This window comes from Neoarius graeffei, chromosome 10, assembly GCF_027579695.1.
Source record: "Neoarius graeffei isolate fNeoGra1 chromosome 10, fNeoGra1.pri, whole genome shotgun sequence".
Classification (NCBI taxonomy): domain Eukaryota; kingdom Metazoa; phylum Chordata; class Actinopteri; order Siluriformes; family Ariidae; genus Neoarius; species Neoarius graeffei.
Window position 1 is genome coordinate 72,763,617 of NC_083578.1, and position 16,842 is coordinate 72,780,458.

A 16,842-nucleotide genomic window follows, 5' to 3' on the forward strand; every position below is an offset into this window, starting at 1 on the left:
AGGGCTCTGTGCAGGCCACTCAAATTCTTGCATACCTTGTTCTTCATGGACTTCACTTTGTGTATACACACACATGCTGGAACATGTTTGGCCCTCAGCTCCAGTGAAGGAAAACTGTAATGCTACAGCATACAGAGACATCCTAGACAACTGTGTGCTTCCAGCTTGGTGGCACCAGTTTGGGTGAAGAACCACATATGGGTGTGATGGTCAGGTGTACATTTTTTCCTCTAGCTTCATTGTTCAGTGTCAGCAGCGCTTTTGATAGGCTCGTTTGAAAAGTAAACACCTGTCTGAGTGCAAAGGAAATTTGAAATTCATAAAGAACCGCCCCTTTTCTCTACAAAGTGCCAAAAGATTTGAGCAAAACATTAATATAAACGTTAAACCGTTGTTCAGTTATGCGTAATAATATGTATCAGTGTATTTTATTATCTGTTTTGGAAAAGCATTGCGAAATTGTGTGTAAATTTCCTGTTTAAAACAATAATGTTGTGCCTAAACCAATAGCAGGTCGGATTTTTTTTTTCTTCAATCCTCAATAACGCGCATGCGCAGGAGGAGTTTATCTGCGCGCGGAGCATAAAGGCTGAATGCGCGCGCGCTGCTCTTCATATTGCTGTGTTGGCGGAGACACGTAGCGCGTCTGCAGTCAACGGAGCCACGATACTCTCACACATTCTCTTTTTAACGCAAAATTCGCGTTGAAATTTTACTTTCTTCTCGTTTTCGAAAGATTTTGTTCACGATTTAATCAAAATGGTAAGTTTTTCCTTCTAGTGGTAATTTATTGTTTAAATACTTAACTGTTAGTCTGAGGCGGAAAAGGCGCCAAGAGTATTTCGTTAGCCTTTAGCTAAGGCCAAAATTCCCGCACGCGACGGTAAGATGTGACGTTTTACTTTGATTTTGTGTTCCTGTTTTTCTTGAAATAAGCTTATACATGTTTATAGGAGTCTTAATTTGATGTTATAACATCGAATAGGTACACAATGCTGAAGTCTTAACAAATTTGTGGGACTTTTTTCTCCACGTATTTACTCGGTCCTTGTGAGTTGTATAATGGTGCACTGAAGGAATCGGCGGAATGTCTGAGGCCCTTTCACTAAGGGGATGGGGGATGGGAGGAAGAAAACCTAGGAGAAAGAACAGAAGTTCGTGTCAAGCTTGTTAAGTTGAACTTTTCTTAGTAATTGAGATCTGGGTTGTCTCTTTTTGCCGACTCCCTTCCTGTCACCCATTTTAAATGAACGTCAGAACCGTTTCCTTGTTCGTGAAGTTACAAGAGAAACGGAACTCAGACTTTGACCCAGGGCTACTTCAGCGTCGTTTGAAATGAGCTTAAATCTACACAATATTGGCACGTAAATGAGAATACGATATACGTTTTTGTCAACGCCGGGGTTTTTTTTTCCCCCCAAAAAATCGATCATTTAGAAGTGTAGCTTTAATGCACGAGGGGTGTGCGCGCGCGCGCCACGCGCTCCTTCACCTCCGTCCTTCATTTTGTGTGCTTCATTTCACACGCATGCTTTCCTTACTTTTAGATCTACACGTGACTCCGGTTCCTCAAGTGACTCTTACAGGCTCTATTGTGGTCCAAATCTTGATTTGAACTCTAAAAGTACAAGTATCCCTTTGTATGTTTTCATAGTAACCAAGTTGCTCTTCTCTCTACCGACAGTGACAGTTTTGTACTGCATAATCTCTTAAGTAAAGGTGGTGTATATTTTGTGGCTTGAATAGGAAAATGCTAAATTTTGGTTCAATCCTGTATTTCAGGCCAGCTTCAACCATGCCCCTAAAAAAAAAAAAAGGTTATGAGTTCAGTGATCAGACTTGTAAAAGAGCGTGTCTGAGTTATGTTCAGAAAAGCATCTTGTTATATCTCAATTATATTGATGGGGCTGTTCTTTGTCTAGACTCTAGTGAATTGTACCTCCTTGTTTCAAATATATGCTCCTAGGCAGGATTTTGCATCCGGGTTTAAAATGAAAGGGGCAATTGTGAATTTTTGTTCATTGAGTCAGAGCTTTAGATTTTCAAAAATCCAATCATTCTGTGTTGCTGTAGATTACATATTTGCTTTTATGGCAAATGTGTTTTCTGGGACTTTCTCTTAAATGATGGTATAAAGATGACGTATTCTTAAGGTGGGGGGAGGGGTGAAGGAGTTCTTAAATGAATGTAGTTGGATTTCAGTGTAGTTTGATTGCTGCTGTTCTAGGCCTACAGTGAGAGTCCATCTTGGTCCATGTAGGCCAAACTGGCATTCAGATATGTAATGTGTGGTGGGAGCTCTTCTGTCTGGAGCATGGTATGGGACCTGATGGTGTGCTACAGGAAGCCACATCATTCCCCTGTTCCTGTCAGAACACCTTCAATACAAGCAGCTTAGACCACCATGTACCCAGGGCCATATTTGTGGACCTGGAGCCTACTGTGGTGGGTAAGCAGCCATTTTAACTTTCTTCCCTCTCTTGCATTGTGTGTGTGCAGCGTGAGTGCATCTCTATCCATGTGGGCCAGGCTGGTGTGCAGATTGGCAATGCATGCTGGGAATTGTACTGCTTAGAGCATGGTATCCAGCCTGATGGCAATATGCCAAGTGATAAGACCATTGGTGGTGGCGATGACTCCTTTAACACATTCTTCAGCGAGACTGGCTCTGGGAAGCATGTCCCACGAGCGGTGTTTGTGGATCTGGAGCCTGCAGTTATTGGTGAGTTGGCATGAGCAGTGTCATAGGAAACTGAACTTAGAACCTATAATATAAAATGTACTTAATGGAAGGATCAACATGTGATTTAAATGCAATGAATTGTTTTTCTGTCTTGTCCTGCAAAGTGATTGTGTAGGCAGAGGGTGGCTTGTGATTGTCAATGCATCTTGTTGCAGATGAGGTGAGGAGTGGCACCTACAGGCAGCTTTTCCACCCAGAGCAGCTCATCTCTGGAAAGGAAGATGCAGCTAATAACTATGCCCGTGGACACTACACTGTTGGCAAGGAGATCATTGACATGGTTCTGGAGCGTGTCCGTAAATTGGTAAGTTCAGAAGAACTCCATTAGTACTTCTATGTGTAGGTTTCAATCGTTGTAAATAATTTTGGAATGCAAGGACCTTTGTTTCCTCTCCATTTTCTATTCATAGACTGACCAATGTACTGGGCTCCAAGGATTCCTGATCTTCCACAGTTTTGGTGGAGGCACTGGTTCAGGTTTCACCTCCTTGCTGATGGAGCGCCTGTCTGTTGACTATGGCAAGAAATCCAAGCTGGAGTTTGCCATCTACCCAGCACCTCAGGTTTCCACTGCTGTTGTGGAGCCATACAACTCCATCCTCACCACACACACCACGCTGGAGCACTCAGACTGTGCCTTCATGGTGGACAACGAGGCAATCTATGACATCTGCCGTCGCAACCTGGACATAGAGAGGCCAACATACACCAACCTGAACCGGCTCATTGGCCAGATCGTCTCCTCCATTACAGCGTCCCTGCGCTTTGATGGTGCTCTCAATGTTGACCTGACAGAGTTCCAGACCAACTTGGTGCCATATCCCAGAATCCACTTCCCCCTGGTTACATATTCGCCAATCATCTCAGCTGAGAAGGCCTACCATGAGCAGCTTTCTGTTGCTGAGATCACAAGTGCCTGCTTTGAGCCATCCAATCAGATGGTGAAATGTGACCCACGCCATGGCAAGTACATGGCGTGCTGTATGCTGTACCGTGGAGATGTGGTGCCTAAAGATGTGAATGCTGCCATTGCCAACATCAAGACCAAACGTTCCATCCAGTTTGTGGACTGGTGCCCAACTGGATTTAAGGTAAGGGCATGGCTGTGTGGTGTATTGCCTTTTTTTTTTTTTTTTTTTAAATGGATTTTAGTTGGTTACTTTCAACATTTTCTATAAGCCACCATAATAGTGGTTGATGGAAACAGTGGTCACCTAATTTAACTTCCTGCTTTTAAATGTGTTTTCTCCACTCACCAGGTTGGCATCAACTACCAGCCACCTACAGTTGTTCCTGGAGGAGACCTGGCGAAGGTGCAGAGAGCTGTATGCATGCTGAGTAACACCACAGCCATTGCTGAGGCCTGGGCACGTCTGGATCACAAGTTTGACCTGATGTATGCAAAGCGTGCGTTTGTGCACTGGTATGTGGGTGAGGGCATGGAGGAGGGAGAGTTCTCTGAGGCCAGAGAGGATCTTGCAGCTCTAGAAAAAGATTATGAAGAGGTTGGCACAGAGTCTGTTGAAGATGAGGAGGAAGGAGAAGAGTATTAATCTCCAAGAGGCTAGTGGAAGAAGCACTTGCCTCTTGCTACTTTGCTGCCACAGTTTATTCCAAAGGAAAGGGAGCTAATGTCTGTCTTTTTTATTTTATTTTTTTTTTTTTTTAAATCCCCTATGTATGTTTAATTCTGTTCTAGTTTGTTCTCATTCTATTTGTTTGTGTAAAACCTGGGTTTCCATCAACTGTGCAATGTTTCTGAATAAATTCCCTTTTAATGACCTCTGGAGTGTGGGTTTTTATAAAACAAACTAGAATCTGGAAACTTGCATGTAGTTTCAGAACGAAGACTAGCTTTGGTTAGTTGGTTTCATAGCTTTGTCTTTTAAAAATAACAATGAGAAGGTTAGACCTTAATGTTAACTAACTAGCTAAGCCCAGAACATTCATGTAAAATAACTGAAGAGTATGGCCAAGGTGTCACTATGAACAAATTGAGACCATAGTATGTCTTTGTACAAGTTATTAGCTTCAATAATTTCCAGCATGGACACCCTTGGAAAAATAAATGACTGAATCTACCTCTTTTTCTGTAACTTTCACATGGTTTGTAGTTGACCTGGTTTACAATTCTTTCCAACTCACCCAAAATGTATTACTTTGTGGACAAATGCAGTAGATGCATATCAAATCTCTGGCATTGGTGGGTAGCAAGAAAGAAATTCATCCAGCCAGACTCCTCATGCACATGTTTCAACATGTTTCAAATACTGGAGTCAGGGAGTGAAAAATACCTCTTCTAGGTCAGCTTACCAAGCAGTCTGGTGCAAAAAAAAAAACTGCAGCACTAGCCAATGTATTCAGTCCAGGACTGGGTATCTAGAACATTTTATTCTGTGGACATGGGAAGGATCACAATATTTCTACCAGCACCTGCTATGCACCCCTTAAATCAGCAAGCACATTTTCCATCTTTGTCTGCTCTACCTATCTGACTGAGCTCATCAATGGGACTTTTTATTAGCTAATCACACCTGCTTTAATCAAGAGTCTGTTAATCACACTACCATCACACAGATGTGTTTGGTCTGAAGTAAGGAGAGAGAAGCTATACAGGACAGGGTGGCTTCAGGAGGATGATTAACAGTGAAATGGGCCACAACCAAAGTGCTTTCCAGTGGGTGCAGGAGCATCAAAACTGGATGGTTGAGTAGTGGAACTTAATCATCTGTTTGGACAAACTCGGGTTCATTTTTGCATCATGTTGATAGAAGCAAGAGTTTATGAATGCTTATTTATGAAACCATCTTGCTTAGTATGAACAAACAGTACAGGTTTATAGCAGGCAAGGAGAATAGTACGGACAAGGTTTTTGTAGCCCACATTTGAGTCCTTGATACCCCATGAAGAGTGTCTGAATGAACATCAGTGTATCTGAATTCAGGCCACTGAGGCACAACATGGTCCCTGGCTAGGTATACCATGCACATCAGTGTAAACACTTGTAGCAGCTCCACACGCATGCCACTGCAATATCAATGATGTACTGGGAATGATGCATGAACCAAATAATCTCAGTGGAGGTCATATGATGTCTATCCATTGATGAAGGGAGGCTGACATTGTGGCTTCTGCTTAGTTGGAATGAAAACCTGCATCCATACCAGCCCTTTCCAGGTAAGTTTGGATATCAGTGTTTTATAATAACCACTTTATCCTGGTCAGGGTGGCTGAACCTACAGTGGTGCTTGAAAGTTTGTGAACCCTTTAGAATTTTCTATATTTCTGCATAAATATGACCTAAAACAACATCAGATTTTCACACAAGTTCTAAAAGTAGATAAAAAAGAACCCAGTTAAGCAAATGAGACAAAAATATTGTACTTGGTCATTTATTTATTGAGGAAAATGATCCAATATTACATATCTGTGAGTAGCAAAAGTATGTGAACCTCTAGGATTAGCAGTTAATTTGAAGGTGAAATTAGAGTCAGGTGTTTTCAATCAATGGGATGACAATCAGGTGTGAGGACACCCTGTTTTATTTAAAGAACAGAGATCTATCAAAGTCTGATCTTCACAACACATGTTTGTGGAAGTGTATCATGGCACGAACAAAGGAGATTTCTGAGGACCTCAGAAAAAGCGTTGTTGATGCTCATCAGGCTGGAAAAGGTTACAAACCCATCTCTAAAGAGTTTGGACTCCACCAATCCACAGTCAGACAGATTTTGTACAAATGGAGGAAATTCAAGACCATACCCTCCCCAGGAGTGGTCGACCAACAAAGATCACTCTAAGAGCAAGGCATGTAATAGTCGACGAGGTCACAAAGGACAGCAGGGTAACTTCTAAGCAACTGAAGGCCTCTCTCACATTGGCTAATGTTAATGTTTATGAGTCCACCATCAGGAGAAAATTGAACAACAACGGTGTGCATGGCAGGGTTGCAAGGAGAAAGCCACTGCTCTCCAAAAATAACATTGCTGCTCATCTGTAGTTTGCTAAAGATCACGTGGACAAGCCAGAAGGCTATTGGAAAAATGTTTTGTGGACGGATGAGACCAAAATTGAACTTTTTGGTTTAAATGAGAAGCGTTATGTTTGGAGAAAGGAAAACACTGCATTCCAGCATAAGAACCTTTATCCCATCTGTGAAACATGGTGGTGGTGGTGGTAGTATCATGGTTTGGGCCTGTTTTGATGTATCTGGGCCAGGACGGCTTGCCATCATTGATGGAACAATGAATTCTGAATTATACCAGCAAATTCTAAAGGAAAATGTCAGCACATCTGTCCATAAACTGAATCTCAAGAGAAGGTGGGTCATGCAGCAAGACAACGACCCTAAGCACACAAGTCGTTCTACCAAAGAATGGTTAAAGAAGAATAAAGTTAATGTTTTGGAATGGTCAAGTCAAAGTCCTGACCTTAATCCAGTCGAAATGTTGTGGAAGGACCTGCTGCGAGCAGTTCATGTGAGGAAACCCACCAACGTCCTAGAGTTGAAGTTGTTCTGTACAGAGGAATGGGCTAAAATTCCTCCAGGCCCGTGTGCAGGACCCATCAACGGTTACCGGAAACGTTTAGTTGCATTTATTGCTGCACAAGGGGGTCACACCAGACACTGAAAGCAAAGGTTCATGTACTTTTTGCCACTCACAGATATGTAATATTGGATCATTTTCCTCAATAAATAAATGACCAAGTATAATATTTTTGTCTCATTTGTTTAACTGGGTTCTCTTTATCTACTTTTAGGACTTGTGTGAAAATCTGATGATGTTTTAGGTCATATTTATGCAGAAATATAGAAAATTCTAAAGGGTTCACAAACTTTCAAGCACCACTGTATGAGAAGACAAACTCTGAATGGGATGTCAGTAAATTACAAGGCACCATGTGCACATACATTCATACCTAAGGACAATTTATGCTGCATTTGGCTTACTTTGTCCAACTCCGTTTACAAAAATGTTGGGATCTCATCTCATTATCTCTAGCCGCTTTATCCTTCTACAGGGTTGCAGGCAAGCTGGAGCCTATCCCAGCTGACTACGGGTGAAAGGCGGGGTACACCCTGGACAAGTCGCCAGGTCATCACGGGGCTGACACCTAGACACAGGCAACCATTCACACTCACATTCACACCTACGGTCAATTTAGAGTCACCAGTTAACCTAACCTGCATGTCTTTGGACTGTGGGGGAAAACAGAGCACCCGGAGGAAACCCACGCAGACACAGGGAGAACATGCAAACTCCACACAGAAAGGCCCTCGTCGGCCACGGGGCTCGAACCCAGACCTTCTTGCTGTGAGGTGACAGCGCTAACCACTACACCACCATGCCGCCCAAAATGTTGGGATGCTGTGCAAAATATAAACAAAAACAATATGATTTATGAGTCATAGAAACCCTACATTATATCAGAAATAGTACAGAGACAACATATCAAATGTTGAAACAGAAATTCTACTGATGTTTGAAAAATATGTTTATTTTGGATTTGATGCCAGCAACATGCTTCAAAAAAAGTTGGGACAGGGCTGTGTTGCATCACTTATTTTAGCAATACCCTGTAAATGTTTGGGAACTGTGGAGACCAACTGCAGTTTTGAAAGTGAAATGTTGTCCTAGTCTTGCTTGATCTAGGGTTACAGCTGCTCAACAGTTCACGGTCTCCTTTGTCATAGTTTTTGTTTCATAACGTTGTGTTGTGCCAAATGTTTTCAGTGGGAGACAGGTCTGGACTGCAGGCAGATCAGTTTAGCATCTGGACTCTTATTATGGAGCTATGCAGCTGTAATAGGGGCCTTTCACTGACGTCACAGATTTTTGTTTATCACATACTGTAGTGTCCACCATATTGCCAGGCAAATAAAAAAACATAGCTGTGACAGTTAATAATGAAAATCCAGATAACTGTAGTCAGTACAATATTTCTGAAACGATTAAAATTTTATATTATACCAACAGCTTGCATCACGCCCAAAAGCTGAAACAGGCAGGCATCACAAATCCATATAATTTACCCACAAATGTATTTATTTCTTATTTATTCTCCCTACTGCCCTGAGTGTGTGTGCGTGCGCTCATTGCGTGTGTGTTTTCACTGCTTCAGACAGATTAAATGCAGAGGAAGAATTTTGCTGTGCTCGAGTGTCTCATTCTCATCTCATTATCTCTAGCCGCTTTATCCTTCTACAGGGTCGCAGGCAAGCTGGAGCCTATCCCAGCTGACTATGGGCGAAAGGCGGGGTACACCCTGGACAAGTCGCCAGGTCATCACAGGGCTGACACATAGACACAGACAACCATTCACACTCACACCTACGGTCAATTTAGAGTCACCAGTTAACCTAACCTGCATGTCTTTGGACTGTGGGGGAAACCGGAGCACCCGGAGGAAACCCACGCGGACACGGGGAGAACATGCAAACTCCACACAGAAAGGCCCTCGCCGGCCCCGGGGCTCGAACCCAGGACCTTCTTGCTGTGAGGCGACAGCGCTAACCACTACACCACCGTGCCGCCCCGTGCTCGAGTGTACGTGACAAAAATAAAGGCTTCTTCTTAATTTATCCACAAATATATTTATTCCACTTGAAAAGCGTATGGCAAACCAGCTGCTGGATTTGGGATACTATGACATCCTGAACTATTTAGTATTTGGGACTTCTACAACCTCAATTCCAAAAAGTTGGGAAACTGTATAAAACAAATAAAATGGAGTGTGAAGATTTGCAAATCATGGAAACCCTATATTTCACTGAAAATAGTACATCTCATCTCATTATCTCTAGCCGCTTTATCCTGTTCTACAGGGTTGCAGGCAAGCTGGAGCCTATCCCAGCTGACTACGGGCAAAAGACGGGGTACACCCTGGACAAGTCGCCAGGTCATCACAGGGCTGACACATAGACACAGACAACCATTCACACTCACGGTCAATTTAGAGTCACCAGTTAACCTAACCTGCATGTCTTTGGACTGTGGGGGAAACCGGAGCACCCGGAGGAAACCCACGCGGACAAAAGGGAGAACATGCAAACTCCACACAGAAAGGTCCTCGCCGGCCACGGGGCTCGAACCCGGGCCTTCTTGCTGTGAGGCGACAGCGCTAACCACTACACCACCGTGCCACCTGAAAATAGTACAAACATATCAAATGTTGAAACTGATAAATTTTATTGTTTTTTTGAAAAATACATGCTCATTTTGAATTTGATGTCAGCAACACGTTTCAGAAAAGTTGGGACAGGGGCATGTATACCACTGCGTTGCATCACCTCTACTTTTAACAACTTTGGGGAACTGAGGAGACCAGTTGCTATAGTTTTGAAAGGATGGGTCGGTTTTTCCTATAAGGAAAATGGTTCCATCTAGCAAACCATAAGGTGCTTCAATCAGTCCCTTTAGGGGATCCCTTGAAGCACATAGTGCTCTAGAACCCAGGTTGGGAACCTGCACTTCAATGGTTCTGTGTAGGTCCTTACATAGAGGGTTTCACTTCCAGAAAATGCTTCTATTAAAACCAATTTAAGAGGCTTTATCTATCCAGAAACCCTCAAGGAATATTTTTTCCACTAATGGAAATAGAAAAAAAAACAAAACAGTACACTTATTTTGTATTTACTACAATTTAGAGATAAGTTGAATCCAAAATAGTTTTAGCATGCAGTTAATTTAAAGTATAAATCTTTACACACATATTTAGAGTCATAATACATCTATATTTTTAAATATTCTGTGCCGTGTATAATATTCCCACACACCTGACAAAAGACATGACTTCAGTAACAGACTTGAATATTTAGATGTGTATGGAGTGAGAGTGCAGTGTATTCCTGTTTTCTCGCGAGGTTTCTTTTTCTCTTGTTCCCCCTCTAGTGAATTTTAGAAGTAAAGCCAAGTTTGTGACTTCTCCATACTTCTGTATACGAGACCGTTTATTTGGTCTCACGCTCAGTTACCCTTACTTCGTGAAAAGGTTTGAGTTTCACCATTGCCACTTCCGGCTTTTGTGGTTTGAAAAGGGCATTAACGGTTATTCATATCCTGCCAGATCATTAAAGTTTTTGTAGCTATTTATTCCAGTTTCTAAAATGAAAGCTAACAGTCATGTCTTAGCACACATCGTATCAGCATGTATAAAATTAAACTTGTATTGTATTAATTTCGTTTTTGTTTCCGTTAGCAGGTTTCTTTAATACTCCTGTCTACTCTCTTTTTGCAGTGTTTGACTCCAGGCCCCGCCCAGTCCACTACATCAGTCTCATAGTAAGAAGCACGTCCAATCAGCTTCCTCGCACGGTCTATTTAAAGAACTAGTCCCGGTCACCGTGAACTGTCACCTGGATGTATTCATCCGCGCGAGTAAACACTATTCTAGTGTGTGGAGATGATTGGCTCGGATTAATGAATAAAAGTCCACGGGGTGCAATTGCGTCACTTCTCAAAGAATTAGGTCATTTTGTCACTGTTATGAGAAAAACACACCACTTCCAATTTAACTGAGTCATAAAATGATATGCGTGTCATTTCAATGTTTGACATATAGCCTGTTTTCAACCAGACACAATAGGGTTAATACCTCCTTTATTTGCTTGTTTACTGAAGCAAGTAGTTTGTCCTGTGTTATGGATCATGGTTGCCCAACATTTAATTTGAATTAGTTTTAAAAATCAGCAGATCTGACGTCACATTTTTACAATTTAAGTCACAACAGAAATATGTTAGAAAATATAATTATAGGATGTGTTACATATTACATAATATCTAATGTATAAAACAAGCCTTGGGTATGTAATCCTTATTGAATTTGAGAATCAATTTTTTTGCTTTTTTACACGTCAGTGAGAAATTATATATGCATAAAATGTACGCATAATTAATCGTCGGTAAAGGTTTATCGGCTCATTTATGTGACTTGTTGGATTGCTGGGTATCTAGTTTTTTAGGCGGATGTGGTAACTGCCTAAGAGCAATCTTCTCAGTGTGTGTTTGACTGAGCCAGCCATCCTGTGTTGATACTGATTGTTCGAGTAAGTAGGAATCAGGCACGGGAGTATCGGAGCGATATCGATCGCAGTGTCCGATCCTAACTGTGTGTCCTGACTGAGCGACCCGTGTCCCTCTGAATCTGGACCATGAGCCAGCCTCGGCCGGACGAGTTTAAGCCTCCTCCGGAGTGCCCGGTCTTCGAGCCCAGCTGGGAGGAATTCGCAGATCCATTCGCGTTTATCAATAAGATTCGGCCGATTGCGGAGAAAACAGGGATCTGTAAAGTCCGACCGCCGCCGGTGAGTGTCCAGAACTTGATGCACCGAGCCACAGCTACTCCGTAACCGCGGTTTCGATATTTAATCATCGGCTCCGGTAGTAGTTAGCAAGCTCGGGTGCTCAATTTAAAGGGAAAATTTTCAACATGGCGGCGCAGTGACAGCACTAGCTAAACCAGCTGTATTGCTTTGTGTGCTTGATCTAAAGGGATCTGGTTGCCTTGGCTGGTTCTGAATTAATTCAACACAAATACAACAATAACTAAAGTGACGCATAACATGAAATTTATTAATTTAGTAAAAAAAAAAGTAGCAAAGTTGCATGTAAGAATAGCTAGGATGAATGCAAGATGATGTGACTAGCTAGCTAGCTAAATTACTTGCCTGCTAGTTATGGGCTTAGAGAAAATAACTACCCTGGCTATGCTAGCCATCTTCACAAAGGTAACGTTAGCTAATGTTTTTAAACTTTCAGGCAACGCAGTATTCCCTGCATGCTTGAGTTTCAGTGCTATTTGTTTACAAATAATTACCTGCAAGATGTCAGGTGCTGGTAATATCATCATTATTATTTTTTTTGTGTGTTATACTGTTTTTGGCTCACAATTGGGACTAAGATAGCAGGAATGGGGGGGAAACGCCTGAAATTACTCAGGGTGGAGACCACAGAGGACGGATCCGCGACAAAAGTTGTCCAAATGTTCCAGAGTTTCCAGATCTTAATAATTGTACATTTTGATTGGTACAAGTACGTATGCGTGACTAGTACCCAGTCTGAGGTACAGGATGGGGGGAATTACCCTGAGAGTCGGAGAGGTAAAGTGGTCCAGTAACCCAATCTACTGTAGAATTGATTTATTTTTTTGACAAGGAAACCCGTTGTATTCTAAATGAAGATTTGTATTGTATTTTTGTGATTAAAAGTGACGCTTTCGATTCGTTTTCCCTCGTTAACTAATTGTTTAATTTGTTTACATATAAACACACTCACTCCTTCAAAAGGGCCACATGGCGAGCTGCATTACCGCATCACTGTGACATTGAATTTGGCCTCAAGGATGATAGTTTTGTTCCTGGTTTGGAGACCGAGCACGTTTAACCACGATTAAAGATGAATAAAACATTTGGGTTTTGGTGTTTCGGTCCATTTTCATTAGCTCTTAATTAATACACAAAACTGGATGCGATATAAAATGGCAGAGCACAAACGACGACTTATTGTTGTTATTGTTGGTGGTGCTTTTTATGTATAACGCGTTCTCTATAACTTAATGGAAACTAAGTGGTGTGATTATGTGGTTTAAAGGGTTGACGACTTCCCAAGCACTATTTTTTTCCGCCATTTCAGGTTTTCAGTAGGAATTTCAAATACACGATGCATTAAAATTCCAGTTAATGGAAAGGATGTCAGACGCTCGTGCACGCGCGTGTGAATAAAATAATACTCGTAGATCGGATTACACAATATGGGCGCTACGTGACGTGTCTCACGCCACAAGAAAGTGAAAACGAGAGAAGACAAGACAAGATGTGTCCATTTTTATTAATCAGGCTTCATATTGTGTCGAATTTAAGGTACACAAATCGGATGTGAAATGCTTTATGAAAGCACACGACGCATTATGACTCATAAATTTGCAATTACACAACAATGCAGGGTCGGAAACGTGTTTTATTCCTTCATTCAGCCTTCCAGTGAGGAAAAGTCCACCGATTTTCCCATCGCTCGTTGCTATACGGTTTATATAACTTATACACGCAGACACACGTCAACACAAAATGGCGTAAAGCCGACTCTGGCTTCTTGTATCACATTTGATATGCATGTGATAATCATAGTGAAATAGTTCTATGATATGAAGCTATAGTGTGCTGGGGGGGGGAGGGTTGTTGTTGTTGTTTTGTTTTTAGGTGAATTTATGGTTACCGTGCAGGCCGTGTTCACTTCAGCCGTCCTCCATGTTGCCTTTGTGGAGTGTGTGTGTGTGAGAATGAGTGTACTACCATCTGGCCGTTTTGTGGGTCTGTACCACAACTGTTGTGAACCAAATAGGGATAAATTTAAGGTTATGATGAGGTATTTTCCCCTCACCATACCTGCTGTTCACCTCCTTTGTCTGGTTAAAAGTGTATTTGGGCAACTTTGTTGTTGTTGTTGTTTTTTTCTCATAATAGGAAGTCTTATTCATTGAGCACAGTTATGTTTTTTTTTTTATATTCTACAGAGCACCTATATATGCATTGTATGCATGTTATAGCAATTCTTGTTGTTTCAATATTTACATTCTAAACTGTGTTGCATTTAAAATCTCTAAAACACATTATTATGTAGTTACCGATCCAAAATGAAATACTAACCAGTTGTATGAATGTATGACAACACCCATATGAATCACTGTCCAGAACCCTACTGCCATACATATTCTAACATTACGTCGACAATTATTGTGACTGTATGACAAAAGGACATTTTGCCTACCTACTAATTGACTATTGTTATAATTGAAAAGTTCATATATCACATTAATAGTTTCCTTATTATAAATAATTTGAAACAGTAAAGGATTAATTCAGTTGTACTTGTGTTAAAATCAAACACAACTGACAAGTTTACGATGGTTTCTGTATTCTACAAACATGCTTAAAATTGCATTTAGTGTTGAATGTTTGTGTGTGTTTCTATTGGCAGTATTAAGCTGGCTGTTGTTATTGTTGTTGTGGCTTGGTCTCTGGAAAATAACAAGGGCGGATTGGGGATGTGGGTTGATGAGGGTGCTGGTGGGGAAACAGGGTGAAGATGTCTTCCATAGTTCTTCAGAAGAACCCCTGTGATAGTCATTTTGAGCCTTTCATCTTCTGCTGGTTTTATCGAAATTGCAATAACGGAGATAAGGCTACCGTGGATTCATTTAGGCCAGTAACTGTAGGCGTGTAAGGCTTGTTTTCAGCATTGTATGATTTCCTCCCACCCCACACACATCACCACCTTTTTCTGCAGTGTTTAACAGTGGATGATCTAGTTTATGCTTTGGCAGAGGAAGTGGTTTTGTAGATAGCTCACCTACGTGGTTACAAAAGCGGAAATGTAGAATTGTATGTTGTTTTAAAGGACATGGTTTTAGTGGGGAAGAAATGTAGTCTGTAGGACAACACACACAAAAGGTGTTACTTGCCATGAATGAGTTCTGCTGTAATTCAGTTTTAGTGACTGAACCATTCATCTGTACTTGTATTTCATGCTGTATTAATTTTTATGTTTGACAAGATTTGGATATATTTGATTCTATAGCTGCACTTTATCTGGTTCCAATTTCTGTATAGTTAGTAAGCCGTTTGTTTGTTAGCAAATCATGTCAGTAGGTGTGGCCAGTGACCGACCAAAATAATTTATAAGAAGTATGTGCCATCGCTCAAACGTCTGAAACAGAAAATGGTTCATGCTGTGCCTTTCCAGTTATTCCAGTTCTTATTTTTGGATCGTTGTCCTAACCAAGATAAGTTGGTGCTTCCGCAAAGCTGCATTTGAATTCTCATTATGCTTCCACAAGGTGGAAGAACATGGGGCCGATTAATATTTTTGCATATTACATTAGTTCATTACATTTAACATCATTTCCTTATTAGATCAGTCTCCTGCTGTCAATTATTGCAGTTTCCAATCCTAAAGAGCCATTTGTTTGGTGTGCTCACTAGTGAAGCCACCCCACATGCTGCATATCAATATGTATTTCACATGCAGACTAGTGCAGGAATGTTAGGCCTCATTGCCGTGTTAAGACTTTTGTTTGTTTGTTTGTTTGTTTGTTTGAGAAAGAGAACCTGAACTGATACTGTGCAGAATGGACCCCATTTCCAAATCTTTAAGAAATGCATTATTTTCTGGGAGATGAACAAAGGTGTAACGAAAGATGATACATTAGCTGCGGCGCTGACATTGGTTAATCCATGCTTAACGTTAAGAGATGTGCTTGAAAGCCTGAAATAATAGGAATCCTCATCTAATTGGGACATGTGAATGCTGTCAATTTCATAAATTGGCTGAATAATCTCTAATACATGAACAATAGGATCCAAATGTGTGTTCATTTAGCTGATTTTGAAAGCCAGCGTCGTCTCTCTCTTTTGGTGCATCAGGACCCTGCAATGTATAATATCTACACTGTAATGTATTCAATTTTTATTTATTTATTTGGTGGAAAAAAAATACACTAAACTTAGATTATGTAGTGCAACAACATTTTTGTAATTTGACCAAGTTATTTATATCCAGCTATAACTGTTGGACATGGGCTGCTATAAAATATGAACATGCATAAAAATGTAAATAGTGCTCTATCCTTTGTTTACTGAAGTATTTGCACAGTATTTATGGATGGATTGTGCTACAATAAAACCTCCTCATTGTTTTGTTTTTGCTGTAGAAGGGGTAACTGCTGTTTGTTTCTAATCAAAAGCCTCACATTTGGATTTGGCACTGGGTGCACCAAAGAACACAGTAAACTTGAAGCTTTGTGTGTGTGTGTGTCTGTCTGTCTGTCTTCTGGCCTGCTGTGATATCCTCTGAATGGCCAATGATAGAATGAAGCTCAGTTAATGAAGATACTTCATACCTTGTTAAATGTAAAATAAAGCTCCTAGAACTATCATATAGAAGCAATAAGCCCTGTGTAGCACCATTTAGTATGCTTCTGTAAAAGAATTACATATAATATTGCCATTGTAAATGTGTTTATTACAACGACTCTGCAATGGAAAAACATCTCTCTGATCCAGTTGCTGGGTCAGTTAAGGCCGTTTTGTCATGTCTGTTTTTGAG

At 41.0% G+C, this 16,842-nt stretch overlaps 2 protein-coding genes across 5 annotated transcripts in view; both read left to right on the top strand.

Annotated features, from left to right (window-relative positions):
- Positions 1-603: 603 nt before the first annotated feature.
- Positions 604-4,524, top strand: tuba5 (tubulin alpha 5). The gene is made up of 5 exons (XM_060932231.1): positions 604-762; positions 2,500-2,722; positions 2,899-3,047; positions 3,154-3,834; positions 4,003-4,524. The coding sequence occupies exons 1-5, from the start codon at positions 760-762 to the stop codon at positions 4,294-4,296; spliced, it is 1,350 nt and encodes a 449-aa protein (XP_060788214.1). The 5' UTR covers positions 604-759; the 3' UTR covers positions 4,297-4,524.
- Positions 4,525-11,734: 7,210 nt separating this feature from the next.
- kdm5bb (lysine demethylase 5Bb) overlaps positions 11,735-16,842 on the top strand; it is a 35,484-nt gene continuing 30,376 nt past the window's right edge. For all 4 annotated transcript variants that reach the window (XM_060932232.1, XM_060932235.1, XM_060932233.1 and 1 more), the window contains exon 1: positions 11,735-12,047. In XM_060932232.1, the coding sequence (XP_060788215.1) occupies positions 11,895-12,047 (153 nt within the window). In that variant the 5' untranslated portion in view covers positions 11,735-11,894. The remainder of the gene's footprint in view (positions 12,048-16,842) is intronic.